Source organism: Myotis daubentonii, chromosome 5 (assembly GCF_963259705.1).
Source record: "Myotis daubentonii chromosome 5, mMyoDau2.1, whole genome shotgun sequence".
Taxonomy (NCBI): Eukaryota; Metazoa; Chordata; class Mammalia; order Chiroptera; family Vespertilionidae; genus Myotis; species Myotis daubentonii.
The window spans coordinates 19,731,459-19,759,247 of record NC_081844.1 but is presented as its reverse complement, the minus strand read 5'-3'; the positions used below and the strand labels follow the sequence as shown (position 1 = coordinate 19,759,247).

Genomic DNA, 27,789 nt, shown 5'->3' with positions numbered 1-27,789 from the left:
AGACTGAAAGAATAAAAGAATCTTACAAACTGCACAGGCCCAGCTGCCAGGCCTAGCTGCCTGTTTTATCTCAACTCCCTAGGCTTCCCCCACTAGAGATAGGAACAGAGGGAATGACGCCCTCCCCAAGGCTATTACAGGAGATAGCCCCAACAAAGGATGGGTTGAGTAAACCCAGCTTCAATCAACCTTGAGAGGAACAGGCTGTAAAACACCAGGAAGGAGTGCCTTATCCCTATCAAGCTCCTCTTACCCTCCTGCATGCAACCCCTCCCTGATGTGTGATTTTAGCATATAATTAGCTGAAAAACTCCTTGCTGGGCGCACAACTCCTCTGCTCTTGTGTGAGTACGGGTTGGGCCCCAGCGCGCTGGAATAAAGAATAAAGCCTCTTGCGTTTTGCATCAAGTGACGTCTCCTGCGGTTGATTGGGGTCGCCGTCGATCTGTGGGACAGAGTGAGGGTCCCGCTTCGGGGGTCTCACATTTGGGGGCTCGTCCGGGATTAGACGACCACCCCTCATCCGCGGAGCCGACCTTGGAGGTAAGAAGGGGTTGTTTGTCTCTGTCTTGTGTTTGTCAAGTGGTCTGGATTTGAGTGCGCGCTTTCGGTTTGGCAGCCGTTCGGCAACTCGTGAGAGTGGCCGAACAGTGGTCGGTAGTCGTGCCTGGAGGACCACAGGTTGCAGCCCTGGGGGACGCCCCAAGGGTAGAGGAGGAGTCAAGGGATGCCTTGAGCCCCCATTTGGGGGGGTGTAAAAGCCCCCATTTGCTTTGTTTTCAGTTTTTCTTCCGCGGGGTCGGAAGGCTGTTCTTAGGTGTCTTTGTTTGTTTGGTGTCTGTGTTCTTTTGTTTGATTTTGTGGACTCCCTGGACGGACGCTATGGGACAGACTCAAACTACTCCTTTAAGCATTATGGTCATTTTAAAGTCAAGGGCTGGGTCAAACCTGCTTGCCAGCCTCAGGTGTGGTTTTCCAGAACTGCTGAGAACTTGGGACCTTGAAGCTTAAAAATGTTACTGATTGAGAAAAACTGTGTGTTGTGATAGCTAAATGCCTTTGCTGAATGAATGTCTGGTGAAAGTGTGCGAGTGTGGAGGGAGGGGGCCTGCCCTCTCCTCTCCTTTGTGTGGCTCCAAAACTTTGGTCAGGCGGGTACCTGAGTGAAAATCTAGGAGGGAGAGCAGCTGAGGAAATGGTTAATACAGAAAAGAGGGGGGCCGTCGGCAGGGAAAGCAGACCAGAAGTTTTGTTGATTTTTACTTATCTGCTGGACTCAAGGCCGCAAGCTGCTAAGCTCAGTAAGTTTCTCTCTGCCCCGTTTTGTTCTCTTTAACCCTTCCAAGACTAAATTAGACGAATACAGTATACTTGAAATTGCATAAGGATGGAAGCACCTGGTTTTAGTAATCTAAGAAATACTGGCTGTTTACTTTATGGTAATCATTAAAGGATTGAGGTTTCTAAGAATAAGGAATTACTGAGTAGAAGGTCTGAGGCATGGTTATGCATTTTTTAAGGACATAGAAAGAAGGTTTAAAGGATAATTTGAAAGTATAAAATTTAGAAAGGTTGTGTATGTGATAAGAAGGAGAAGAGAAATGTTGAAAGGAAATTAATCAAATGATACAGGCCAGTAGGTCAGAAAGAGTAAATAATTTACATTCTGCCTCCCTAAACAGAGGGTAAATAGTTATGCCAAAGTACTTAGGGAGAATGATAAAAGAAATCTAACAGTTACAAGGAAAATCAGAAGATCTTAAGGCAGGTCAGTGGCTTTTTCTCCTCATGTAATTCCTCTGAAATTTGGCAATGCTTAATAAGTCATGGCAATACATTTCTTTGCATAAATTCAATAAGACCAGTTTCCAGTAGTGGTTTTATTTAATGAAAACTTTGACTGGAGTATCATGTTTTAAAGAAACCTGTCTGACCTCTGACGACTTGAAGCCAAAAAAAGGTGCCACAGGAAAAGCCTGGTATCCTGCTTGGGAGCCCTGGAGATGGCTGGCGCTGGAGCGTCAGGCCCATGCCCTACCATCACTGGCGGTTGGTAAGAGTAGAAGGGGAGCAATAAGGATGCCTCTGCATCCCTGCGAAACCCCCACACACTCTGGGCCACAACGAGTAGGAGGGCTACTGAGATGGGCCTTAAAGCCTAGAGCGTGGGCTCAGGTGGAGTTGCTACAGGTGAGGGATTCACCTAACGCAGCAGATACAGCAGGCAGGCCTGATGGCAGCTGGATGGCTTGGCTTCCTGGCCCTACGGGGCACATTAAGATTCAACCATGAGATTCCAGCACAGGTAGTCAGTTACCATTCTTGTTGTATTTATGCAAACATCAGGCCAAATTGAATACAGTAGATAAATTGGTCTTGATTTGGCTTTTTGATAGCCATAGAGGAGTTTTAAGGAGAAAAATCCTATTTCAACAGAGGTTATTAAAACTGAAATGTTTTCTTTCCCTCCCACCAGACCATTTGTTACAGTTTGTCTCTGCCAGGTCACAAGCCTACCTCCTTCTGTGCCCAGGCCTCATCGTCCCTCTGACAGATAGCAAGGATCTCTTGGCTCTGAGAGAAACTTCTGTCCCTCCTCAGCACGAAGCAGCTACAGAAGAGAATTCAACGCCCATTTTCCCTGAAAGAATTCAGAGCCAGGATCCTTGAGGTAATATAATAAGCAGTTAGACAGACATGAGCAGAGCAAGGACAATGGGTCAACTGGCACTGACTCCCCAGAAGCAGGAGGGAACTAGGCTGCAGACAAAGCAGCCCAGGAGGCTGCCCTAAAACCAGTGGGGCCTTTACAGATTCTAGTGACTCTTCCAGACCCTGTACTACTCATCTCACCAGTTTACTCAAGTTCTTTCAGGTTTTACAGTCTACCCAGCAAGCAGACCAGAAGCACGTCCAAGATGATCTGCCTGTATCCGGTTCATCCCTTCCAACCTGGTGACACTGTTTGGGTAAAGAAATTTGCCACCCAAGGACTGAAAGGACCACCCCCACGGCGGTCAGGTCGACGGGATCCCGACTTGGCTTCATCACACCTGGCTTAAGACAGCCCAGGCAAAACAGAGAAGTCTAGGACTCAGTGGACCCTCATATCCACCCTTATGGGTCCTCTTATTATATTGCTTTTAATTCTTACTTTTGGGCCCTGTATCTTAAACCGACTGGTCACCTTTCAAGTACTAGTGCTCAGGCAGCAATACCAGTCTCTCCGCCATAGAGATAGTTTCGAAGAGGAATGTCTAGAGACAGAAGTTCCATGATTAGAACTTACCAAAAAGCAAATGGGGGAATGAAAGAATAAAAGAATCTTACAAACTGCACAGGCCCAGCTGCCAGGCCTAGCTGCCTGTTTTATCTCAACTCCCTAGGCTTCCCCCACTAGAGATAGGAACAGAGGGAATGACGCCCTCCCCAAGGCTATTACAGGAGATAGCCCCAACAAAGGATGGGTTGAGTAAACCCAGCTTCAATCAACCTTGAGAGGAACAGGCTGTAAAACACCAGGAAGGAGTGCCTTATCCCTATCAAGCTCCTCTTACCCTCCTGCATGCAACCCCTCCCTGATGTGTGATTTTAGCATATAATTAGCTGAAAAACTCCTTGCTGGGCGCACAACTCCTCTGCTCTTGTGTGAGTACGGGTTGGGCCCCAGCGCGCTGGAATAAAGAATAAAGCCTCTTGCGTTTTGCATCAAGTGACGTCTCCTGCGGTTGATTGGGGTCGCCGTCGATCTGTGGGACAGAGTGAGGGTCCCGCTTCGGGGGTCTCACAAGACCATCCTTTGTGGTTACTCTAGGTCTCTGAGCCTGCTAGGCTGCCACGCAGGCCGTCCCTGAGCTTGTCCACAGATCTGTGGACCCAGATCTCCTGACCCCATCCTGTCAAGATTAGAAACTTCTGACTCAGACAGACACAGCTCCGGGTTGGGGTGAGGAGGTTTCAAATCTTCACTAGCCTCAACCCCAAGAATCTTCCAATCGGGCTTGCAACTTCCGGACTCTTTCCGAATGCTAGACCGTAGCCTCTGAGGTATGGGGTCTCCGTTTTTAGGGCTCACAACTTCCCACGCGCTTACAGAGACCCGAGGAACCACTGGGTTCTGTTGGATCGCAAATCAGCGAGCTGGACAAGACGCCTACGGAGCCAGTTGGTTAGGAGTCATCTTTATTGCGCGCAGGTTCAGAGCAGATTGCTGGTAGGTTAGGTGGCTCCGGAGGCGGCGTAGGAAATAAAGAGAGTCCAGTGAATCAGAAAAGAAAGAAAGGAAAGGCTTTATTCTGCCTCCCCGGGGGGCCCCAAAGACAGGGCACGTGGATCCGCGCCAACAGGGAGGGGGGCGCTTTTTTTATACAGCTGTTCAGTGAGGGCGGGGGAGCATGCGCGGTGGGAGTTCCCGCCGCGGGGTGGGGGGGGGGGGGGGGCGTCGCGGTTTCCAGGTGTCGGCATCTTCCCGGTAGCTGACCTGTTAGGAATTCCAGGGCTGACCGGTATCTGCGTCACCATCTACCTGGTGCACTGGCCTGTTACGGATTCTAGGAAGGGTCTACGTCACCATCTGCCTGGCGGAGGCATGCATCAGCTCCTGGACCCCCTTTCCACCTAACAATTACCTCGGTCAAATCATGAGCAAACTCAGGAGGGAGTATTTCCTTTTTTATTTCCTTCTCCTTCTTTGTTTAAGACAGCTTGTAACCTTGAGTACATATCGTATTTAATCAAACACCTGTCATATCTACACAGACAGCTTGTAACTTTGAGTACATATCATATCTATACAGACGCCTGTAACCTGGGATGAACAAACACTTGGAGGGAAATGTGAGTTAATATCAGTATCAGTGTATCAGCCCCTTTCGATGGCTAGCTTGCAAGGTCAGTTTATCTTTTCTATTATTCGAGCTAAAAACCAAAGTTATAAACCTGGCTGGAGAACCTAGCAAGGGAACATGGCTACAGAACCTGGCTGGAGAACCTGGAGAACCTGGCTGGAGAACCTAGGAAGAGAACATGGACACAGAACCTGGCTGGAGATCCTAACCAGAACTTGGCTGGAGATCCTAACCAGAACTTGGCTAGAGATCCGGGCTAGGCTGCTGATCAACTGAACGCTGTCTTCGTGTCATTCCTTCTTCGCCGACTCCGTCCACACCTTTGGGGACCCCTGGACCTGCTGGGGTCGGACCCCAGCATATTTTATAGAATAAGAGATTATAAAAAAATAACAGAGTAGCCCTGGCCAGTTTGGCTCGGTGGATAGAGCATCAGCCTGCGGACTGAAGGGTCCCAGGTTCGATTGCGGTCAAGGGCACATGTCTGGGTTGCGGGCTTGGTCCAACCTGCAGGAGGCAGCCCATCAATGATTCCCTCTCATCATTGATGTTTCTCTCTCTCTCTTCCCCTCCCTTCCTCTCTGAAATCAATAAAAATATTTTAAAAAATAAAAGTAACAGAGTAGTTCAAACAGCAGTTTTAAACATCCGTTTTTCCAAAGGAGAGACCACTGTGCTTCAGTTCAAACTACCTCCCGCCCTCTTTCAATCCTCTCTTCACTGGACACACGTTGGACCAGCGCTGGGCGGGCCCTGGGCCCGGGACTGACAAGGCGCGGCTTGCACACCACCAGCGGCGGGGGGCTCACTACCCGCTGTGGTTGGACTCCAGGAGCGCTGTGAGCCCTGGGGGACCGGGAGGCCAGGAGAAGGCCGGCGGGGGAAACAGCCGGCCGCAGAGGGGAAGGGGCGGGGCCGGGGAGGGAAGAAGGCGGGGCCGGCGGGGCGATCTCGACCGGGCCACCAGGAAACTCGGCCCAGCTGGGGCTCGGGTGCGGGTGCGGGGAGGGATGTGCTGGCGGGAGGCGAGGCCCGCGGGGAGGCGGGAAGGCGCCTGGCACCGGAGCGCACGCCCAGGTGGAGCTCTTCCTCCTGGTCGACAGCGGAGAGGAGCAGCGGTCGGAGACCGGTCCGTGTCTGGGGGTGAGTGTTGGGGTTCCCCCGGGGTGGAGCCCCCATGGTGGAAGGGAGGAAGTGGGACATTGGGGAACCTCGGGCAGGTACCTGGGGTCAGATCTCCGCGCGCGTTGACCGTGGACCTGCGAGGAGATCCCGGAGCCTCTCCTCCGCCCCCCCCCCCCCCCCCCCCGGTCCTCACTCATCCCTGCTAACCCCGGCTTCTCCAAGGCTGGCTGGGCAGGAAGTCTCCCCCACGCCAGCGGAGAGGGGAGGCCGAGGCCACCCGGGACTCTGACATCCCCGAGCCCTGCACTGTCCCGATGGACAAGCGAGGTGGCCCCGGACCCCTGCCCCCCCTGCCCTCCTCCCAGGATCGGGCGGGACCTGAAGCGGGAGTGGAGGGCTCTGGCCGTTACTATTACTGTTGTCTCATTGTTGAGGTTGTTAGGGGCACTGGTTGGGAGGGTTTGGGCAGGAAGAACACCTGGGGCCCAGGTGGGGCTTATTACTGTTACGTGCGGGAATTGCTGCCCCCCCCCCCCGCCTCGTCCATGGCCCCCGCCATGCCAGGCCCTGGGCCGCATTTAGACCTGGGGGCCCCAGCCACGACTTCCCCTGGGGGTCAGATCTCTGCTCGGCCAGTGCCTTGCCGTGTGGTTTGAGCAGGTTGCTGCTGGCGCCTAGACGTGACTCGGTTTCTCCTCTGTGAGGCAGGACAAGACCCAGCTCCCAGGAGGACTACAAGGTGTTCAGCAGGCAGAGGCTTTATGATTAGGGTACTTCTGGCCACGGGGGGGGGCCTCAAGTGAGTGACCTTAGGTCTCTGAGTTTCACTTTCCCTAGGACAGTGATGGCCAACCTATGAACTCATTTTTTTGGTTGATTTTTCTTTGTTAAATGGCATTTAAATATATAAAATAAATATCAAAAATATAAGTCTTTGTTTTACTCTGGTTGCAAATATCAAAACATGTCTCTGTGTGACGCGGCACCAGAGTTAAGTTGGGGTTTTTCAAAATGCTGACACGCTGAGCTCAAAGGTTCGCCATCGCTGCTCTAGGAGGTCATGGTGCAGGTGAAAGCGGTGAAGGGGAGATCAGCCAGTGAGCCCGATGGTTACGACGTGGGTGCCCGGGAACTTCAACCGTCACCATCACTATCGGAATAATAACTATTATTAGTATAATCACAATTACATCATTAGCTAGTTCCCAACCAACTTTTCCTCCGGATTGGACTTTTTTTTCATGGCCACTTTCCAGGTGGGTAAACTGAGGATCCTCCACCCTACCCAGGCCAGGGTTTCCTGTGGCCCAGATCTGGGGTTCAGGGTCCAGGGGGAACTGGTCAGGTTTGGAGCCAGCCCTGGGACCACCATTTCCTGCCACTGCCCTTTGAGCTTCCACGGCGTGGAGGCTGCTGCCACACCAGACACGGCGGAGGAAGTCATAGGGACAGGTGCGGCCTCAGTGTCAAACAATTATTAGGCCCCAAGGCTAGGCCCCAATCCGGCCTAGATAAGTGGCTGGTATTTAACCAGCCCAGGCTGACACCTGTTCTTCCTTCCTCTCATCCCAAAGTGTGTGATGACCCCAAGAGTGTGGGGAAACCAAGAAGGGGCCTCAGAGATGATCTGCTCCAGGGCAGACGCGGGGAATCCAGACAAGCCAGTTTGGCCCCAAGAGGTAGAATGCCACTGGGTGACTTCCTGCCACTGCATCTAAGGTCCAGATTGGAGCAGCGAGCAACATGCCCCCACTCTTCCCCCCCACCGTGAACCAGGAAGGATGCCCATTGTCATCCCTCCTGATGGGAGTCTGGCTGGGCTTGATTGCTCCCAATGATGAGGAACTCACCACCAACATAGCAGACTAAAGGAGGTCCCATCAGGTGGTGGTTAAAGGCAGGACTGACCTTTCTTGAATGAGTTCTTTGACCTCTCTGGCCTCAGTTTCCCTATCCATAGAATCGAGGCCACCTCGGCCTTCCCTTTCAGTGTAGGTGTGAGTATGTATGAGCACCTGGTGGGGAGGCCGCACGCAGGACCTGGTGTGTCACCTCTAATCCTGACTAGGCTGCTCATTGTGTTCTCATTCATGACATTGATCTCTTGGTGACAAAGAATAATGTGAAGATTGCAGGGCTCTAAGCACAAGGCCTTGCTTAGAGGAGGGTCCTGACCAACACGAAGGCGTGGGGGTCCTTCAGGAGGTTCCCACAGGACGGCACCAAGAGGCCTCAGTTTCCCCAACTGGGAAATAAGCCGAGAAATGAGGCTCAGCCGGGGCAGGGCTGGCATTGAATCAGGAGCCTCAGATTCCTTCCTGGACTCCTCCCAGGAAGGCTGGTTTGCTATAGGGGAGGACCAGCTCCGTCAGTGAGTCACTGTGTTAGCTTTGGGACTAGAAGCAGAGAATGTGAAGGTCTAAAGGGTGCGTGTCACCCTACCTCGTCACCCAGGTGTTCATCAGTGTTTGCATAAATCCACCTGCACACATGGTTTTACTAAAGCAGAGTCTGCATAACACACCTTTTAAAAGAATTACCTTGCCGAAACCGGTTTGGCTCAGTGGATAGAGCGTTGGCTTGCGGACTGAAGGGTCCCAGGTTCGATTCCGGTCAAGGGCATGTACCTGGGTTGTGGGCACATCCCCGGTGGGAGATGTGCAGGGGGCGGCTGATCGATGTTTCTCTCTCATCGATGTTTCTAACTCTCTATCTCTCTCCCTTCCTCTCTGTAAAAAATCAATAAAATATATTTTTTAAAAAAAAGAATTACCTTGCCCTGGCTGGTTTGGCTCAATGGATGGAACATTGGCCTGGGGACTGAGGGGTCCCGGGTTCAATTCCGGTCAGGGGCGCATGCCCGGGTTGCAGGGTTGAGGGCTCAGTCCCCACTGGGGAGCGTGCAGGAGCGGCCAATCGATGATTCTTTCTCATCCTTGATGTTTCTCTCTCTCTCTCCCCCTTCCTTTCTGAAATCAATAAAAATACATATTTAAAAAAGAAGAATTATCTTTACTGGGGAATTTTCTTCTTTCTTTTTTTCTTTTCTTTTCTGTTTACAAAAGCCACGCATGCTCCTTGTGAATAGAGACCAGCCCATCACCACTAGAGGCCAAGCCGGTAAAAAAAATGGTGAGGGGTCACCCACGGATTCGCAGGCCAGAGTCCAAATCCCACCAACCCCTTGGCCTCGGTTGGCTGTGTGAGCTCTGGTAGGTGGGCGCCCTCTCTGTGCCCCAGTTCACTCCCGGGGAACTGGAACCTAGAGGCCCCGTAGATGGCTCAGTGAGAGCCACAGGGACCCATCCACGGGCGAGGGGTTAAACCCTCCCCTGCAGGTGCCCTGATTCTCATTCTTTTTTTTTTTTTAATTAAATCTTTATTGTTCAGATTATTACAGTTGTTCCTCTTTTTACCCCCCACAACTCCCCTCCACCCAGTTCCCACCCCACCTTCCGCCCTCACTCACCACCCACTGTCCTCATCCATAGGTGCACGATTTTTGTCCAGTCTCTTCCCGCATCCCCCACACCCCCTTCCCCCCCAAGAATAGTCAGTCCATTCCCTTTCTATGCCCCTGATTCTATTATAATCACCAGTTCATTCTGTTCATCAGATTATGTATTCCCTTGATTTTTAGATTCACTTGTTGATAGATGTGAATTTGTTGTTCATAATTTGTATCTTTACCTTTTTCTTCTTCTTCCTCTTCTTCTTAAAGGATACCTTTCAGCATTTCATATAATACTGGTTTGGTGGTGATGAACTCCTTTAGCTGTTCCTTATCTGTGAAGCTCTTTATCTGACTTTCAATTCTGAATGATAGCTTTGCTGGATAAAGTAGTCTTGGTTGTAGGTTCTTGGTATTCATCACTTTGAATATTTCTTGCCACTCCCTTCTGGCCTGCAAAGTTTCTGTTGAGAAATCAGTTGACAGTCGTATGGGTATTCCCTTGTAGGTAACTGACTTTCTTTCTCTTGCTGCTTTTAAGATTCTCTCTCTTTGTCTTTTGCTCTTGGCATTTTAATTATGATGTGTCTTGGTGTGGTCCTCTTTGGATTCCTTTTGCTTGGGGTTCTCTGCGCTTCCTGGACTTGTAAGTCTATTTCTTTCACCAGGTAGAGGAAGTTTTCTGTCATTATTTCTTCAAATAGGTTTTCAATATCTTGCTCTCTCTCATCTTCTGGCACCCCTATAATTCTGATGTTGGTACGCTTGAAGCTGTCTCAGAGGCTCCTTACACAATCTTCGTATTTTCAGATTCTTTTTTCATTTTGCTTTTCCGGTTGGGTGTTTTTTGCTTCTTCATATTTCAAATCTTTGACTTGATTCTTGCGCTCCTCTGGTCTGCTGTTGGGAGTCTGTATAATATTCTTTATTTCAGTCAGTGTATGCTTAATTTCTAGTTGGTCCTTTATCACAACATCGAGGGTCTCACTAGATTTCTTGAGGATCTCACTACATTTATCGGCGGTCTCACCAGTCTTTTTGAGGGTCTTACTAAATTTATCAGCGGCTTCTAGACAGTTCTTGAAACACCTTAAAAGTGTGGTTTTGAACTCTATATCCAGCAGTTTGCTTTCCTCCATTTCTGTCATTTGTGTCCTGTTTCTTTGTCTCCACATTTTTTATGCTTTCTGGGTGCACCCCCTTGTGGTCTTTGTGCACAGTCTTGTTGTAGTTAAGCCTTGATTGTTGTAGGTAACACTGGGGGGGATTTGACCTCCAGGCCAACTGGCTGTGAGAATCCGCTGTGTCTGCAGTGGGAGAACTTCTGTCCTGATCTCTAGGGAGGTGCTAATCTAGCCTCTGCCTGAGGCTATTCAGCAAATGCCTCTGTGCAAGGCTTGGGTGTGGCGGGTCCCAGGGGATCAACAGGGCGGGCGGAGCGAGCAGTTATGGCTGCTCTCAGTCCTGCCTTCAGAGGCTCTGCTTCTCAGTGTCCCAGCAATTGCTGCAAGTACCTCGGAGAGAAAGCTGCCCTCGAGTTCCAACCGATGCCAGACAGTCCTGCTTCTCCTGTTTGAGTCTGGGTCCCCAGAGACTCGCCCGGAACTGGAGCTCAGAGCCTGAGACTCCCTCCCAATTGAAAACGACAACAGTGCCCTCAGCCGCCAGCCTGCTCTGCACGCACCTCCGCACCTTAGTATTTTACTTCCGCACTGCGCCTCCTCTGAGTCTCGGTATGCTTTTCTCTTTCCTTCTAGTTGTAGAATTTCCACTCAGCCAGACTTCCTGTGGTTCTGGATGATGTCCGTTCCGTCTTTTAGCTGTATTTTTGAAGTGGTTGTGTGAAGCAGCAATCTCCGGTGTTTACCTATGCCGCCATCTTGGTTTCTCCCCCCTGATTCTCATTCTTGAGTCCCCAGAAAATGGTCTTGTTCATGGCCTCTCTGCCCCCATTAGCACATCAGCCCTGTGAGCACAGCATGTCTCTGTCAAGTGGTCTGCGTGCCCAGAACCTAGACCAGGGCATGGCTCAGACCAGATGCTCAGAGCAGTCATGAGTGTACATGTGATCGTGGTGACTGATGGTGATATTGCCACTTCATAAGCAAATGGCAGAGTAAAGGCCACTGCTTGGCCTCCAGCCTGTCCCAGGATGTAGGTCATTAGGCACACAAGTACAGTTCTTCCAGTTGCTTCTGTCACCCCCACCCTTCACCTCTCCTTTCAGCAGCCCAGAAACGTCCCACACCCCCATCCAAACCCCAGGGGACTGTTGGTGACGTGCGGGAGCAAGGACCATGCAGTGAGGCTGATACTGAGCGCCTGTTGGGGGCTAATCGTGAGTTGGCAGCTGACACCCTCCAACTTTGCAGGCAAGGATTCCAAAGCCCAGGGGTACCAGGATGTCCTTCCCCAGGGGCACCAGGCTGCTTCAAGGGCACCAGCTGCTGGACAAGGAGGGCATGAGCTGTTGTTTTCCTGGTTTGGAAGCTGGAGGCACTCAGGCCTGTGGGTCCCTGGAGCTGGAGCGAGGGTGGGAAGGGGGACGAGCATGTGTCTGATGGGCCTGGAGAGGGACCCAAGACTCACCTCCAAGCCTTCGTTTCCTCATTTGGGAAGTGGGAGCGTCTTGTTGGGGTCACCTTGAGGCCTCCAAGTCAGGCAGGTCCCCATGGTCTTGAATAGCACAGGGTGCGGAGGGAGCAGGGCCAGGCCCCGAGGGTGTGAGCACTGGGGTCCTTGCCACCTGGTGTCTTTCGCACACACCCCATGTATCTTAGCCTCCCTGCCTTTCCGGCCTCCCCCATGACAGTGACGACGACAAGGTGAGGAGCCCTAGCTGGTTGGCTCAGTGGATAGAGCGTAGGCCTTTGGACTGGAGACTGTTGGTGAACTGCAGGAGCAACGACTGTCTATATTGGTGCCTCAGGGCTGTTCAGTGGCTTGTCCCTATTCATTGTGACAGTATTAATACTTCTTGGTGCATCATGAATGTGCCTGGCAACTATTCGTCGTCGCTTTACAACTGTGTCATGTATTGAAAATACGGGGTGCCCCCTGCATATTTAGCGAGTCATTAATATTCAGCCCTTCCCTAACAGTCACACTTCTTGCTCATTAAAAACTTCCTGAATATTTCAGTGTTGTGACTATGGGGCCCGTTAGCACATGAGGAATATTTAGAGTGGGGAATATTCAGTGCCTCTCGGTCCTGCCCCCTGAATCCAATGCATTCTTCGAGGCCACCCCACCCTCACCCCCCAGGGCAGCTGTCACCTTCAGCTGAACCAGGCTGAAGTGAGGCACTAAATGGCTAGCATGTGGGTCATTATATCCTTGCCTCTGGCAACAAACACCAGTGAGCATCAAGTGGGGGCACCGCTGTTGGGATAAGACCCCCGGCCCACCTCTGGGGTCCAGGCTGGTTGGGGAGATGGACAGGAGAGAAGTGAGTAGATTTGTCCAGCAGTGGCGAGAGCTGCAGAGAGAGGCAAAGCCAGAGTGTGGTATGTTAGCTGGGAGGGTCAGCCTCCCAGGAAGTGACCGGGCTGAGTCCGAAGACTAAGGGCAAGAGCAGGAAGGCAGGGCTTCCAGGAATAGCAGTGCAAAGGGCTGGCCCGGGCGGTTGAGGAGCCGTAAAGAGGTTAGTGTGGCTGGACCAAATGAGAGGCGGCTGAGTTCCTGGTGGTGGGGAGATAACAGGGGAGGCGGGTGCCTGAGAGGACCCACACCTGGCAGAGGCAGCCCCAGAGGTTCTTGGCCAATGGAAACACATGGCTGTTTTGTTGGAGGAAGTGGGTTCTGGTGAAATCCTACCAGTGCATTGAGGGCAATCAGCCCAGAGCAGGATGGCCTGTCCCAGCCACGCCCTTTGATGCACAATCGCAAGTGACGGGTATCTCAGCTCTCCCACGTCCTCATGGGAAAACAGACTCCCGAGGCGAAGCAACTTGCCGAGGTCAACTCGGGGCAAAGAGGCAGCACACAACAACGAATCTAAATCTGAGTTTTCTGCTGCCTGCTCACACACCCTCCATGGTTCCCCCCCACCCCCCAGGAGACAGTCCCACTTCTCAGCATGGCATTCAAGGTCTTTACAGGGTCTGGCCACACATCCCCTAGCCTCAGAAATCACCCCTTCTCCAAATTCTACTTTTCAGCAAAATATACTGTTTGCAATTCCTTGAATATGCCTTATTTTCCATGCCCTTAGTGAACTCCTATTCATCCTTCAAAGCCTCAGCTTCAGTATCCTGGTACCTTCTTCTGGCCCAGCCCTGATCCCACCGGTGTCTGGATTTATCTCCCCTAAAGTAAGGGTTTCCAAGGGGCCAGGCTCAGGGTTGAGGCTTCTTGGGTTCCTCAGATCCTATTTGTTAAATAAATGAACGATTTTCATGTGTGTGTTTTGGGATAAGAGCTGCTGAGACCCTTAGGGCTGAAGTACCTGGAGACAAAATGGGTTGTTTCTGTGGTAATGTGAAGCAAGCACTTGGGACAACCCCTTGAGTCCATTTCCCCATTTATAAAGTGGGGGTGAAGGCTCCCCCAGAGTTGTTCAGACCCTGTGAACTTCAGACTAAACAGCTATTTGGGCTTCAACAATGCTAGTCGTTTTGTTTTATAATGAGACCTGGAGAGGATGGGCAGCAGGATCTTGGGTGGGGATTGGGGACTCGAACCCAAGCCCGAGAGGAGCTTCTTGTGGGCCTAGAGTTGCTGCCCAGAAGTAATACCAAGAGGCATCCCTTCCTTGGCGAAGCCAAGCCTTGAGTCCCAAGGTCTCCCACGGCAGGTGTGGGTCCCCAGCCCCTTCAGACAGTGAGGCCCTTGAGGACAGGTTAATGACTACCTGGGGCACAGCCCACAGAGGCACCTGGCAAGGTTCACTGGGCCAGCAAATCGTCAGCACTCTCAGGCCTCCCGAAAGGGAGGCCCCGGGGTTCTTTCTCAAGCCAACCTAGCTGTGCGATATCGTGAGGTTGGCATCATTTCCTGATTGAGGTTTTAAGAGACCATGAGTTAGCAGAGGCCCTTGGTGGATGGAAAAGGGAAGCAGATCTTGGGTGCATTAATGGAGGTCTTAGTGCAGGGGAGAGGAGAAGCCAGCCTCTGACGAGTTCTTCACTCCATCAGGAACCTCATGGGGGCCTGCAGGGTGGAAGAGCCCTGGGACCCCTCCGTTTAGAGAAAGGACAGACAGACAAGGTGAGAAAAAGTTGAGAATGCAGACAGCCAACAAAGGGTGTTCCATATGCAAAGAGTTCTGACAAATAAAAAAGAAAAAAAAAAGAATGCAAGGAAAGGAACAGGCATTAATGGAAATAATTGAGGTTCTATTTTGCCCTAACTCTCTGATCCCCGTCATACGAGCCATTATATACGTAATTGTGCTACCTCCTCTCAGGCTTTTCCCCTCCCCAGCCCTCAGGTTTGGCTGAGTTGTAACTATTTGTATTTGCAGAGGTGTCTTCCTTTGCTTCAGAGCCCTTGTTTAGAACTTACAGAATGCATTGGCCATTTAGGTTTGATTTTTTTTTTATTGAATAAATGTTTAATAAACATATAAATAATATATAAATAAGCAGTAGTAAATCTCATAAGTAGTCCATATGGTGAATTTATATAAACCTATATTAAGATTCTTTGCTCAGCCCTAGCCGGTTTGGCTCAGTGGATAGAGCGTCGGCCTGTGGACTGAAAGGTACCGGGTTCGATTCCGGCCAAGGGCACATGCCCGGATTGCAGGCTTGATCCCCAGTAGGGGCCGTGCAGAAGGCAGCCAATCAATGATTCTCTCTCATCATTGATGTTTCTATCTCTTCCTCCCTCTCCCTTCCTCTCTTAAATCAATAAAGAAATATATATATTTTTTTAAAAAGATTCTTTGCTCACTCCCAAATTCTCCTTTTCTGACCACCCTTCATCTTGAGTTCTCCATCCTGGTTTCTGTTGGTTTAGACCAGGGTTTCTCAATGCTGCCAATGTTGACATTTGGGGCTTTTATGTAGCAGGGCCGCATAATGTGAAGCAGCAGCCCTGGCCTCCCACACCGCCACCCCGCCCCACCCACGCCATGATAACCAAAATGTCTGCAGACATTGCCACGCGTCCCTGAGGGCAAACTCCTCTAATGGCTTGGGAGGTGGGTTTTTAGGCGCGTCCTTGTCTCCCAGCCTTTGGGGTCTCCAGCACCCCTGTGGCCAGGAGATGCTGTGGCATCTCTCGCCTGACTTACTATTTGGTGGCTCCGTCTTTGTGCTGTGGCTTGTCAGGGCCAGCCTGACAGGTTGAGCCGGGCTGAGGTAGGGAGGTGGGAATTGAGAAAAGAAAGAAAGACAGGAGAGTGGGATGGGGAAGACTCCAGCTCCATCGAGGAACCAGCAGCTTTATTAACCACACAATGCTTTTTATACAAAACACACTGAATAGGAGGTCTGTCAAGAGGTATCTATTCTTTGTTTCTCTTCATCTCTAAGGGAAGACAGAGCAGGACAAGTTCTCAGTACAGCATATCTCAGTAAATAGTTACAAACTTCTTGGTAAGCCATGAAAGGCTGTTCTCATTCTACAACGGTTGCCCTCATTCTACTGATAACCGCCATCCAAACAAGTCTGGGAAAACTGTGTGGGTAAGGGTCCCAGCCTTGCTAGCCCCTGCAGGTGCAAGGACCGTGTCAGCTTACACCCGGTCTCCAACAGTAGCTCATGAGGTCTTCCCCATCCTTGGAGCTCAGGGACCTGCCCCGTCTTCCCAGAGGGCTCCTTGGTCATCGCCTACCTGGACGTGGGCCACTCTTCAGCGCGGGAAGACGTCCTTGTAGGGATTCAGTTCCTTCTTGTGTCTCATTCATCAGTTCACAGTCTCATCCCCAGATGGTTTGTTTTTTTGGGTCTCCCAAGTCTGCCTGCCGGAAGCTGAACCCCGGGGAACTGGCAGCCGCTCCGGGGATGCCACGGCAACAAGACAGGCTCTGTGCCCCCTGCAGGCAGGCTCTCCAGCTGGTTCCCACCTCAGGGCCTTTGCACCTGTTGTTCCCTCCCCTGGGGCACCTCCCCCCAAACCTCAGTCCTGCTGGCTCCTCCACACGCTCACATCCCAGCTTCAATGTCATCCAGCCCTCAAAATCCAGACCTGCCACCAGACCCCGTTTTCTCCCTTGCCTCTTGTTGCCTCGTCTCATTTCTTTTTTTTTTTTTTAATACATTTTTATTGATTTCAGAGAGGAAGAGAGAGATAGAAACATCAGTGATGAGAGAGACTCATTGATCGGCTGCCTCCTGCACGCCTCCTACTGGGGATGGAGCCTGCAACCCAGGCATGTGTTCTCGACCGGAATCGAACCCACGACCCTTCAGTCCACAGGCGGACGCTCTATACACTGAGCCAAGCCAGCCAGGGCACCTTGTATCATTTCATCAAGGTTTTTAATTTAGTGATTGTCCCCCTTGAGAGTATTGGTTCCATAGCGGCAGAGACTTGTAGGTACTTGGTGCCTGTTCACCATTGTGTCCCTAGCTCCCAGGAGGCGGAGTACAGACACAATAAATATTGACTTCAATGAATGTTTTAATCCTCACTCGAGGATATTTTTTTCACTGATTTCTAGAGAGAGTGGAAGGGGGGAGGAGGAGGAGAGAGAGAGACAGAGGAAAACATCAATGTGAGAGACACATCGATTGGTTGCCTTCTGCATGTACCCCTACCAGGGCTGGGGAACCTGCAACCCAGGTACATACTCTTGACCAGGAATCGAACCCGAGACCCTTTGGTCTGCAGTTGGCTGCTCCAGCCACAGAGCAAACCGGCCAGGGCAGTCTACACATTTAAACCCAAGAGTCACCGCTCTTAAACAATGTCCCAGGCATGATTAGAATCACATTGCGCGGTAATTGGTTCTTTTGTGCATGAATGACTTTCTGCAGCAGTTTTAATGCCAACTGGCTCAGTTTCCCACGTGCACTTTTGTTTACTTACAGTGACTGGTGAGTGCACGCATCTACGACACCTATTTAGTATAAATTTAAAATTACAGCAATACATATTAAAACCCTTTCTGTGAAATTAAACTTTCATACATACTTTTTTTTTAAATCCTCACCCGAGGATATTTTTTCCATTGGTTTCCAGAGCGAGTGGAAGGGGGCAGGCAGAAAAGAGAGAGAGAGAGAGAAACATCGACATGCATCACTTGGCTGCCTCCAGCATGAGCCCCCACCCGGGCTGGGGAACCTGCAACCGAGGCACATGCCCTTGACCAGGAATCCAACCTACAACCCTCAGGTCCACCTGTCAATGCTCTAACCACTGAGCAACCGGCCTGGACCATACATACTTAATTTTATTTATTTTATTTTTTTAAATATATTTCTTTATTGATTTCAGTGAGGAAGGAAGAGGGAGAGAGAGATAGAAACATCAATGATGAGAGAGAAACATTGGTCAACTGCCTCCTGCACGCCCCCTACTGGGGATCGAGCCCGCAACCCAGGTATGGGCCCTTGGTCTGAATCGAACCTGGGACCCTTAAGTCCGCAGGCTGACGCTCTATCCATTGAGTCAAACTGGCTAGGGCACATACTTAATTACACAAACATGTCTACATAAGTAAAAACAGATAAACTAATCTATTAATTTTTTAAATTTTTTATTGATTTTTTACAGAGAATAAGGGAGAGGGATAGAGAGTTAGAAACTTCCATGAGAGAGAAACATCGATCAGCTGCCTCCTGCACACTCCGTGCTGGGGATGTGCCCGCAACCAAGGTGCATGCCCTTGACCGGAATCGCACCTGGGACTCTTCAGTCCGCAGGCCGAAGCTTTATCCACTGAGCCAAACCGATTAGGGCAAATCTATTAATTTTTTAACATATGCATTTGGAAAACCTTTATTATATAACTAGAGGCCCAGCGCACAAAATCGTGCACAGGTAGGGTCCCTAGGCCTAGCCTGCGATCAGGGCCATACCCCCCTCCCCCGCCCCCCGCTTGCCAGTCCCCAGTCCCGCCACCCACCCCAGTTCCTGTGGTTCCTCATTCGCCATCCTGCAATCGGAGCCTGCAGGCCGGGGGGAGGGACCAAGAGGTCTGGCTGTCCAGCCCCACCACCACCCACCCCGGTTCCCCCACTCACCATCCAGCAATCGGAGCCTCTGGGCTGGCGGAGGGGGGGGGGGGAGGGGGTGCGGCCAGAGGTGAGTAGGGACGGAGAGGTGGTTAATGCACCTCATAGCAACTGGTTGAGCAGTCGTTCTGTTCTGGTAGTTACACCATTATGGTCGCTGGGCCTTTATTGTATAGGATAGGCTTACAGATTTAACAGGCACTGCTCGATTGGTCCGTTGTATAGAGAGAAGAACGGAATGGTTGTATCAGAATCCCAGAGCTCAGAGCTTCCTAGAGGGGCAGGTGAAAGGGAAGCCATAAGGATCCCAGCAGCTCTCAACTGGTAGAAAGGGAGTTCTCTGCCCCCCACCCCGCATCTGGGAGGCTCCTGGGCCATCCCTGGGCAGGGACGTGAGGGGGACCAGGTTGGATATGGAGGGGCGGATTCTGGGCAGGCTGAGCCTGGCGCTCTCTCTGTTACATTCCCGTGCCTCGGCTTCCTTTGTAAACACAGAATCCCCAGCAACTGTCAGAGCCAACCTGGGCTGGGGCGCTAGAGGAGATGGGGTGCGGGGGACTCGATGGGGTGGATGTCAGAATGTTACTAACCTGAGCACCTGTTCACTGCAACAGGTGTTGGGGCCCGCAGGTGTCTCAGGCTAAGTGCTTGGCCCATCCCGGATCGGGATCGTCAGTGAATGGTATTCTCCCCAGGAGCCGCCCCGGGCGTCCCCTTGGACCAATGCCAAACCTGAAGACCATGATGAGGTGTTTCGGGTCCTTGCGGACAGAGACGGTCCTGGCCGTGGTCCTCTGCACCTTCTCGCTCCTCTTCCTCCTCCTCAGTCTGCACACGGCACCGGCGCCGGCCGCGTGCCCCCGCGGGCGCCTGGAGGAGCCGCCGGACCCCCGGGGGGCAGTGACCTGGCCGCCTCTGCCCGCCCGGCCCCCGCCCGCCCCCTGCCGGGCCAACGCCTCGGTGGCCCAGCTGCCCGACTTCGCGGAGCAGCCGCAGCACGTGCGCGACTTCCTGCTGCACAGACACTGCCGCGACTTCCCGCTGCTGCAGGACGCGCCGCTGAGCAAGTGCGCGCAGCCCGTCTTCCTGCTGCTGGTCATCAAGTCCTCGCCCAGCAATTACGAGCGCCGCGAGCTGGTGCGGCGCACGTGGGGCCGCGAGCGGGAGGTGCACGGCGTCCTGTTGCGGCGTCTCTTCCTGGTGGGCACGGCCCCGGACCCGAAGGAGGCCCGCAAGGTCAACCAGCTGCTGGCGATGGAGGCCAGGGTGCACGGGGACATCCTGCAGTGGGACTTCCACGACTCCTTCTTCAACCTCACGCTCAAGCAGGTAGCTGGCGGGGCGGCCCCTGTCCTTCCGGCTCAGGTCCCCCGCATCTCCTCCGAGAGCGCCGTGGGGACCAGCAGACCCGTCCCCCCACCCGACCCCTTCTACTGTCTACATGGCGCCCGAAGTCCATTTCCTCTCGGGGGTCGGGGTGACCCAGGCTTAAACTCAGGCTCCGTGTTGCCCTTAATGATGGCTCACCCCTCTGTGCCTCAGTTTCCTCATCAGGGAACTTGGGGTATTAATTGGACTCATCCACCTCTTCGGGCTGCTGTAAGGATTACATGAGATGAGATTAGGCACCTGGACCAGTGCCAGGCTCTCAAGTAATATTGGCAGTGGTGTGGGGGGAGGCGGGTACTGGACAGAACGTGTCTTGTTTATTTGGTCTGGTTCTGTCTCCCCATGAGGTCTAGTCTGTGCAGTGAGTACTCAATAAAGACTTTTTTTAAAAAAAAATCCTCATCCCAGGGCATGCTTCGAGAGAAGAAGTGAGAGAGGGAGAAACTTTGATTGGTTGCCTTTCGTATACTCCCCAACTGGGGATAAACCCACAACCCAAGTATGTGCCCTGACCAGGAATTGAACTGGCAACCTTTGGGTGCCTGGGACAATGCTCAATTAACTGAGCCACTCTGGCCGGGCAATAGAGACATTTTTGATGGACAAGAACCCATGGCAGGTAGAGAGAATCCGCATGCAGAGCAGGAGGCGGCGGCTCCAAGGATCGAGCAGGTTGGGGGTGGGGTGGAGCAAGCTGAGTGGAGATCCAGTTCAGGTTCCTGCTCTTCGTAGGTACAGACAGGTCTGGGTTCAGATCTCAAGGAGCTACTTCTGTGTTATGTGACCTTGCTCAGGGCATCGTCACTGGACAGCTTGTTTCCTCATTTGCAAATGGGACTGAAGACCACATGTACCGCTTGTGGTTGCATTAGGGATTCAAAGCAGGGCAGGCCCTGAGGACATGACTTGGCAGGCAGCAAAGGTTATGATGGAGGAAACGGAAGCCAAAGTAAGCAGAGGGCCGGAACCCCTCAACATGCCACGATCTTAACACAAAACACCCAAGGGCATGGTAAACATTAACTTAGACATGAATCTAGCCCCCATGAGGCATTGAGCCCACAGTGACTGCCGGGAACATGGCCCGGGTAGGAGACACAGCCCCCACCCAGGGGGAAGCCAGAGTCTGGCAGGGGAGGTAGATGTTCAGTGACAACCACACAAGTAATTATATAACAGCAGCACTCGACCAGGCAGAGGGGGAAGGAATGGCAACAAACATAAATGTGACAATTCTCTTGGCGCTTTAGCCAACATCATCTCCATGGATCCCCCACAATCCTGCAGGCAGGCCCTGAGACGAGGCCTGAATGGAAAGTTGGAAACTGAGGCACAGAGACGAGCAGTTGGTGGTTGAGGTCACCCCACGGGTGGGGGAGGGGGGCCTGGAACCCAGGCTGGGTTGACTGGGGGACACATCCTCCCCTGGTCTCAATGGGCCGAGGAGGCTGATGGCCCCAGCCCTTCAGCCCACATGCCCTGCCCACCCCCCTGCAGGTGCTCTTCCTACAGTGGCAGGAGACCCGGTGCACCAACGCCAGCTTCATCCTCAACGGGGACGATGACGTCTTTGCACACACGGACAACATGGTCTCCTACCTGCAGGACCACGACCCTGACCACCACCTCTTTGTGGGGCAGCTCATCCAGTACGTGGGCCCCATCCGGGTCTCCTGGAGCAAGTACTATGTGCCCAAGATAGTGACGGAGGACGAGCACTACCCGCCCTACTGTGGAGGGGGGGGCTTCCTGCTGTCCCGCTTCACGGCGGCGGCCGTGCGCCGGGCTGCCCCCGCCCTCGACCTCTTCCCCATCGATGATGTCTTCCTGGGCATGTGCCTAAGGCACGAGGGCCTGCAGCCCGCCTCGCACAGTGGCATCCGCACTGCCGGCATCTGGGCCCCCTCGGCACGGCTGTCCACCTTTGACCCCTGCTTCTACCGGGACCTGCTGCTGGTGCACCGCTTCCTGCCGTACGAGATGTGGCTCATGTGGGAGGCACTGAGCCAGCCCGGCCTCACCTGTGGCAAGCGCAGGCAGATCTTCGGAGCGGGGTCGGGGCCCTAGCCCCTGGGCGCCTGTCTCCGCCCCGCAGGAGGGGGCGGCATTTTCTTCCCAGGAAGAGACCTTTGTCCTCCTGGGGCATAGGGAAGTGCCAGGGAGGGTGTGATGAGTGAATAGTTTTGTTTGTTTGCTTTTTTAAAAAATACGTATAAGCTTTTATTTATTTTAGGGAGAGAGAGAGAAAGGGAGAGGGAGAGAGAGAGAAACATTGATTAGCTGGCTCCAGCGTGCCCCCACTGGGGATTGAGCCCGAAACCCAGCATGTGCCCTGACCAGGAGTCAAACCGGCGACCTCTTGGTGCACGCGACAGTGCTCAACTAACTGAGCCACACTGGCCAGGGCTGATTAGTGAATAGTTTTGTGGCAAATTCCTACACATCCTTCAAAACTCACCCAGTACTGCTGAGACCAGGTTCGTCATACTTCCTGGACTCTCAGCTACTGGCAGAAGCACTTCGGCCAGGGTTCCAGCTGTTGTTGCTGCTGCTGCTTCCAGCCCATTTGAGTCCAAGTCCCACATCCCAGCCCTAGGCGGTCTGGTTCAGTGGATAGAGCATCAGCCTGTGGACTGAAGGGTCCCAGGTTCGATTCCAGTCAAGGGCACATGCCTGGATTGCAGGCTCAATCCCCAGTAGGGGGTGTGCAGGAGGCAGCCAATCAATGATTCTCTCTCATCATTGATGTTTCTACCCCTCTCTTCCTCTCCCTTCCTCTAAAAGCAATAAAAAAATGAAGTCCCACATCCCAGCCCCAACCTTGATCATGGGCTGGCCCCTAAATAGTGGCCACATGCCTGGATTGCAGGTAATTGTGGGTGAGGTCTGGCCATGGTTCACGACCAATGGGGAATTCCCGAGGTCGCATGCAGCTGAAGGGAGAAGCACTTTTCAGCTAGGGGAAGGGCCTTGGACCCTCAGATGGTAGGAGGGGTCAGAGAGGCCATGAATGGGACCACCCCTCCCTGCCTGTGGTATTAAGTGCTCTGGTGGTGGAAATAGTGGCCAGAGGAGGGAGGCAGTGGTCTGTCTCAGGCTATGAAGACTCGGTCTGGAGTACCCAGCAGGCCCCAGGCCCCACACCTGGGATCCCCAAGAACTCAGGAAACAGTACTGGGACCAGAGGAGTCTTCACTGGGCTCAAGGCCACACAAACACTCACCCCAGTGCCCTGAGAAGGAGGAGGTTCAGATCCTCGAGTGGCCCTGAGCTCTTGGGACCCAGACTACCCACCCCCACCCCCGACCAGTGTCTTTCTGATTAGGGAGATCTAAGCGAACTGGTGAACCCCAATCCTGCTGGCCTTGACAGGTGTCTGGGACTTGGGACTCCCAGGCATTGGGGTGGTGGCGGTACACCTCAGGCAGCAGAGTACAGACGGGGGAGTGGGTCCTCAGGGAATAAAATGTTTGTTGAAGACCTGGGGTCTTTTTTTTTTTAAGTTATTTACAAGTTTTAACTCAGGTCAATCTACATTTATTTATAAAAATCTCATTTCCAATAGAAAATATACACCTGCAGGAGTCTCATTCATGCTGATCTGACCTTACCTCATCCCTGCTCACACACCCACCATGGCTCCCACTTGCCCTAAGCTTATATAACCCAAGTCTGACTCTCACTACCAGCTTGGTGACAGTCTCGGGAGAGAAAGGCACGGGTTGAATCTGCTCCTGTCTGCAAGGGACACTGGGCCCACCTCAGGCTCCTGCTTCTGGCAAGGCCCCTGCCCAATCCCACCCAACCTCCTCTCCTCCCGTGAGGACTGTGCCTCTGCTGTCCTCTATCCTGCCTCCTCTCCCTTTAAGTATTGTGCACCTATTGTGTGTTGCACACCTTGCCCGGTACTCTTTCTCCCAGACCCATGGGAAGGGTCAGCAGATACAGACCCACCTTATAGCAAGGAGGTTATATCATAGGATACCCATCTCAGGATGAAGGGAGGATGTAAGTTAGAAGAATGGTCAGAATTGAATCAATAAATATCCACTGTGACTAACTTAGGTGTGTGTGTGTGTGTGTGTGTGTGTGTGTGTATTTACCGTTAAGTGGGCGTTAAATGACATTAAGGCCCTCCCAGGATTTGAATCCTGCACCTGGCCATTCCTACCTTGTCTGATCTTGGCAAGCAATCATCTCGCTGGGCCTTAATTTCCCCATTTTTTCTTGTGATGAATCAAGTTGTCAGACTCCTAGAAGTGTTGGTGGGCCTATGGCTGCCAGGGGCCAAGCCCACGTGAGGGCTGACCTAGGCTGGTCCCTTTTTCTTGAGAAAATGCCATAAAGCTGCTTTGAATTCTGCAGGAGTTTTATTTATTTATTATTGGGGAGACAGCAAGATGGGGTTTTACAAGTGCAGAGAGGGCTCCTTGGAGGTGAGAACATTTGACCCTCCGTGTCTGACACTGTAAAATCAAGGATTCTCCAAGCCAGGGTGGTAGGGTGCCCCTCCCCCCTGAGTTGACCCCATAGAAGTTTGGTGACCTAGGGTAGGTGGTGAGTCCCCTGTCCCAGGATGTAATCCACAATCCCCCAGATAGGGGGCTTTATGGTGCTGTATGGCTTCAGGAGGTCACCAAACCAGAACTTCTGGGCCTCTGACTCCCCAAGGCCCTGCCCTAGGAGGGCTCAGTGGGGACAGAGGGTCAGTAGGTCTTGCCAGGTGCAGCCGCTAAGGCAGCAGTGGCGGGCAGGGTTGGTGGCAGTTGCCCGGCGATGGTGGTGGTGGTGGTGGTGGTGATGGTGAGAGGCCTGGGGCAGGGGCTGTGGGTCGAGTACCAGCATTTGGTCCTCGGCCACCAGGCCATGGAGGAGATGTCGTCCTTCCAGCCATTGCAGCAGCTCACCTGGGGACAGGGTAGAGTTCAGCACAGATAGGGGACACCAGAAGACACCCCCACTCTGCGTGCACACCCCTGCATGCTCACACATCCTGCTAAGTGCCCCCCCCCCCAACACTCATCATGCACACAAATAGTGAGCACTTATTAAGTAACTACTGTATACCGGGCACAGATTTCATCAACCATCCAGGTGTGTGCACGCTTGACCCACACTCAAGCCCCTCGCAGTGCACACACACATGTGCCACCCATCACATGGACGCACAGGCACTTCCCAGAGTAGCAGACAGCAGAGGTGGCATGTGACACACTTATGTGCATGGGTGTGCAGACAGTGGGTACACATGGACACAAGCACACCCCTGGATGGGCACACACAAGTAGCATGCCCCCAAACCCCCTCCCACTGCCCCCACCTGCCATGTGCACCTCTACACACCTGTCTGCACCCACGTCACACAGACACACGCACGCAGAACACACGTGTGTGACACACGTGCACACAAACCTGTGTTGCGCCCTCTGTACCAGGGCCAGGGCTAGGGGAGGAGAGTGAGCACTGGTAGCGCCAAACAATCAAAATGAATCCTATTTTAATGCAGTATTTTTAAAAAATCAAAAGTAATACAAAAATGCATGAAGATCACAGTCCTGAAGTGGTAGAGGATCTGACTGCACTTGCAAGACTCTTCCGCTCGGCCTCACGCCGGTTCCGCCCAGCGGGGAGAGCATCCTCTAAGCTACGGACTTGCACCCGCCAGCGGCCGGCAGGTGGACCCCGGTCCGCCCCGCGCGCGTACCAACCCGCCCGCGCCCGAAGCCCACAAGCGCCCCGTGCCCACTGAGAAACCCAGGAACACGGCCCCCGCCCGCCCCACTTACGGTCTCCGCCAGCCACTGGCCGCCCGGTCTCCGGGGACCAGCGCGGGCCCCCACACACTCGCACCAGCGCGCGGACGAAATGGTGGCCACACAGCTTCTCCGGCCCCTCCGGGGTGGGCGCGCGGCCCAGCGTCACGACCAGGGCCGAACTCAGCAGCACCAGCGCCCAGGGGAGCAGGCGGGGGTCCATGGCGGCGGGAAGCGCCTGAGCCCAGCGGGCACCCGGCTTATAGGCTCCCCGCCGGCCCCAGCTGGGGGCCTTGGAGGAGGGGGAGGCATGTGAGAGGGTCAGGGTCAGGGTCAGGGTGAATCCAGCGTGAGCCCTGACGCTGTGTTCTCTGTTGTAATGCTAGCGCCTGACTCCACGAAGCGTTGATTGTGGAGGCAGCCGCCCCCATGATGGCCATCTCCACCCAGCAGCTAGATGAGGCGGAAGCACCCTTCCCTTCCCACGAGGCTCCTGTCTGAGAGATCGTGGTTGATTCTGGTAACTGGCCATTTAGGCCCCTTGCTTTTCCTCTTTGATGCTTTAAATGACCACTCTTACGTTAGGCCCCAATCCTCAGCGCCAATCAAAGCAGAACCCCAGACCTGACCATGCTCTCCCTCCACCTGCCACTGGGCTCTGTGGCCCCACGTGTGTTGTGTCATTTCCAGGTTCTAAGTAAGTAAATAATATTTTCTCAGAGTTCCCGGATGGGGACTGATGGCGTCTTGTACTCGTAATGAGCTCAGGGGCTGGTCCAGCCACCGCGCTGTTATTGATTGGCTGAGAGGGACACGAAACGGCAAGGGTCTCTCTCCCTGGGCAGGGCCTTGGGTGTCCCCACCTCAAGTGGACTGCTGGCTGAGGAGTCTTTATTATCAGTCTTAACTATTTGAAAGAAGTGAAATAGATAAACTGAGAACTAATGTCATGGGGTGGGTGTGGCGCTCAGCCAGCTGAGACCGGGGATATCTGGAGTCTTGTTAGGAGGGCGCACATAAGGAAACAGGCTCGAGAGCGGACCCCACACTTGCCCAAGGTCGCAGGAGGCTGGGCCCCGGGATGGGGGTGCTGGCTTGCTCTGCCTCTCTCACATTAGGGTCCCCTTGGGCTGGGCAGGGACTGAAGGGCCCAGACAAGTGTGGCTGCATTTGCTCAGCACCTACTGGGTGGCACCCTGGTGCCCGGAAGGCTGTAGGACCCTGTTTTACCAAGAACGGAAGCTAAGGCAGAGAGAGCCTGAGCCAAAGAGCTGGTCTTGCTCAGGTTTAAAGCAGCCCTGCAACCCCAACTCACTACTTTTCACCAAAGCAGGTGGCTCTTCCTGGGCTGAGAGGGCTCCGTCTTTGTCTCCCTCCCTCCCTCTCCCTCTCTCTGTCATTCTCCATGTCTTTCCAGCAGTCCTGAGGAGCACACAGGGGACTAGCTTGGCCCTCCTGACGTCGAACCCCTCCCCACAGCCTAGCTCTTCCAACCGGGCCTTCCCCTCTGACCCATGCAGAACAGCCTGTTCCCTCCACCCTCCAAAAGCCTGTAATCAGCTCCCAGGACAGAGCCGAGGCCAGCAGCTGGGGCTGGGGGAGGGCTTCTGTCCTCCAGGGCCCCAGCCAATGCCCTACCCTGCTGTGTCTCCTCCTGCAGCCGATCCCAAGGCCCCCGCTGGGCCCTTCAGGAGTCTCTATCCCCCAGCCCTAACCACACTTCTCCCCTGATAGTCCCTCCTCAAGTTCCCCATCACCCAAGTCCAGCAACAAACCATCCCTTCCACTGAACTCCTTTACTCAGTCAACAAACACATCCCAGAGTCCCCTCTGTGTCCACCCTACCCAGCCCCCATGGAGCCTCCAGGTCAGAAGAGACAGCTGGACACAGTCGGCACCCCGGCCCTATGGTCAGAAGGAAGGACAGGCCTTGCGGGGTGTGGCGGGAGCACACCAAGGAGGGCTACAGGGAGGTGATTGATAGCTGGGGTTTGAGAGATGGATGCAAGTTTTCCAGGGGGGCTAAGTGGCAGGGAAGCCTTGCAGGCAGGTGAGGTTTGGTGGGGCTTAACCGGCACAAGCCTCCACAAGTTGACTC

At 53.2% G+C, this 27,789-nt stretch overlaps 2 protein-coding genes across 3 annotated transcripts; one reads left to right on the top strand and one right to left on the bottom strand.

Annotated features, from left to right (window-relative positions):
* The first annotated feature begins 5,835 nt into the window (after window positions 1-5,835).
* Window positions 5,836-23,418, top strand: B3GNT3 (UDP-GlcNAc:betaGal beta-1,3-N-acetylglucosaminyltransferase 3). 2 transcript variants are annotated; one of them, XM_059696257.1, is made up of 4 exons: window positions 5,841-5,990; window positions 7,547-7,651; window positions 19,164-19,878; window positions 21,436-23,418. In XM_059696257.1, the coding sequence occupies exons 3-4, from the start codon at window positions 19,273-19,275 to the stop codon at window positions 22,003-22,005; spliced, it is 1,176 nt and encodes a 391-aa protein (XP_059552240.1). In that variant the 5' UTR covers window positions 5,841-5,990; window positions 7,547-7,651; window positions 19,164-19,272; the 3' UTR covers window positions 22,006-23,418. The 2 variants fall into 2 exon arrangements, with proteins under 2 accessions (XP_059552239.1, XP_059552240.1); XM_059696256.1 differs by lacking the exon at window positions 7,547-7,651 and having other exon boundaries at window positions 5,836-5,990.
* An 818-nt stretch (window positions 23,419-24,236) lies between these two features.
* INSL3 (insulin like 3) lies at window positions 24,237-26,196 on the bottom strand. The gene is made up of 2 exons (XM_059696258.1): window positions 25,725-26,196; window positions 24,237-24,845 (listed from the first exon to the last, which is right to left on the bottom strand). The coding sequence occupies exons 1-2, from the start codon at window positions 25,912-25,914 to the stop codon at window positions 24,628-24,630; spliced, it is 408 nt and encodes a 135-aa protein (XP_059552241.1). The 5' UTR covers window positions 25,915-26,196; the 3' UTR covers window positions 24,237-24,627.
* Between the last annotated feature and the right edge of the window lie 1,593 nt (window positions 26,197-27,789).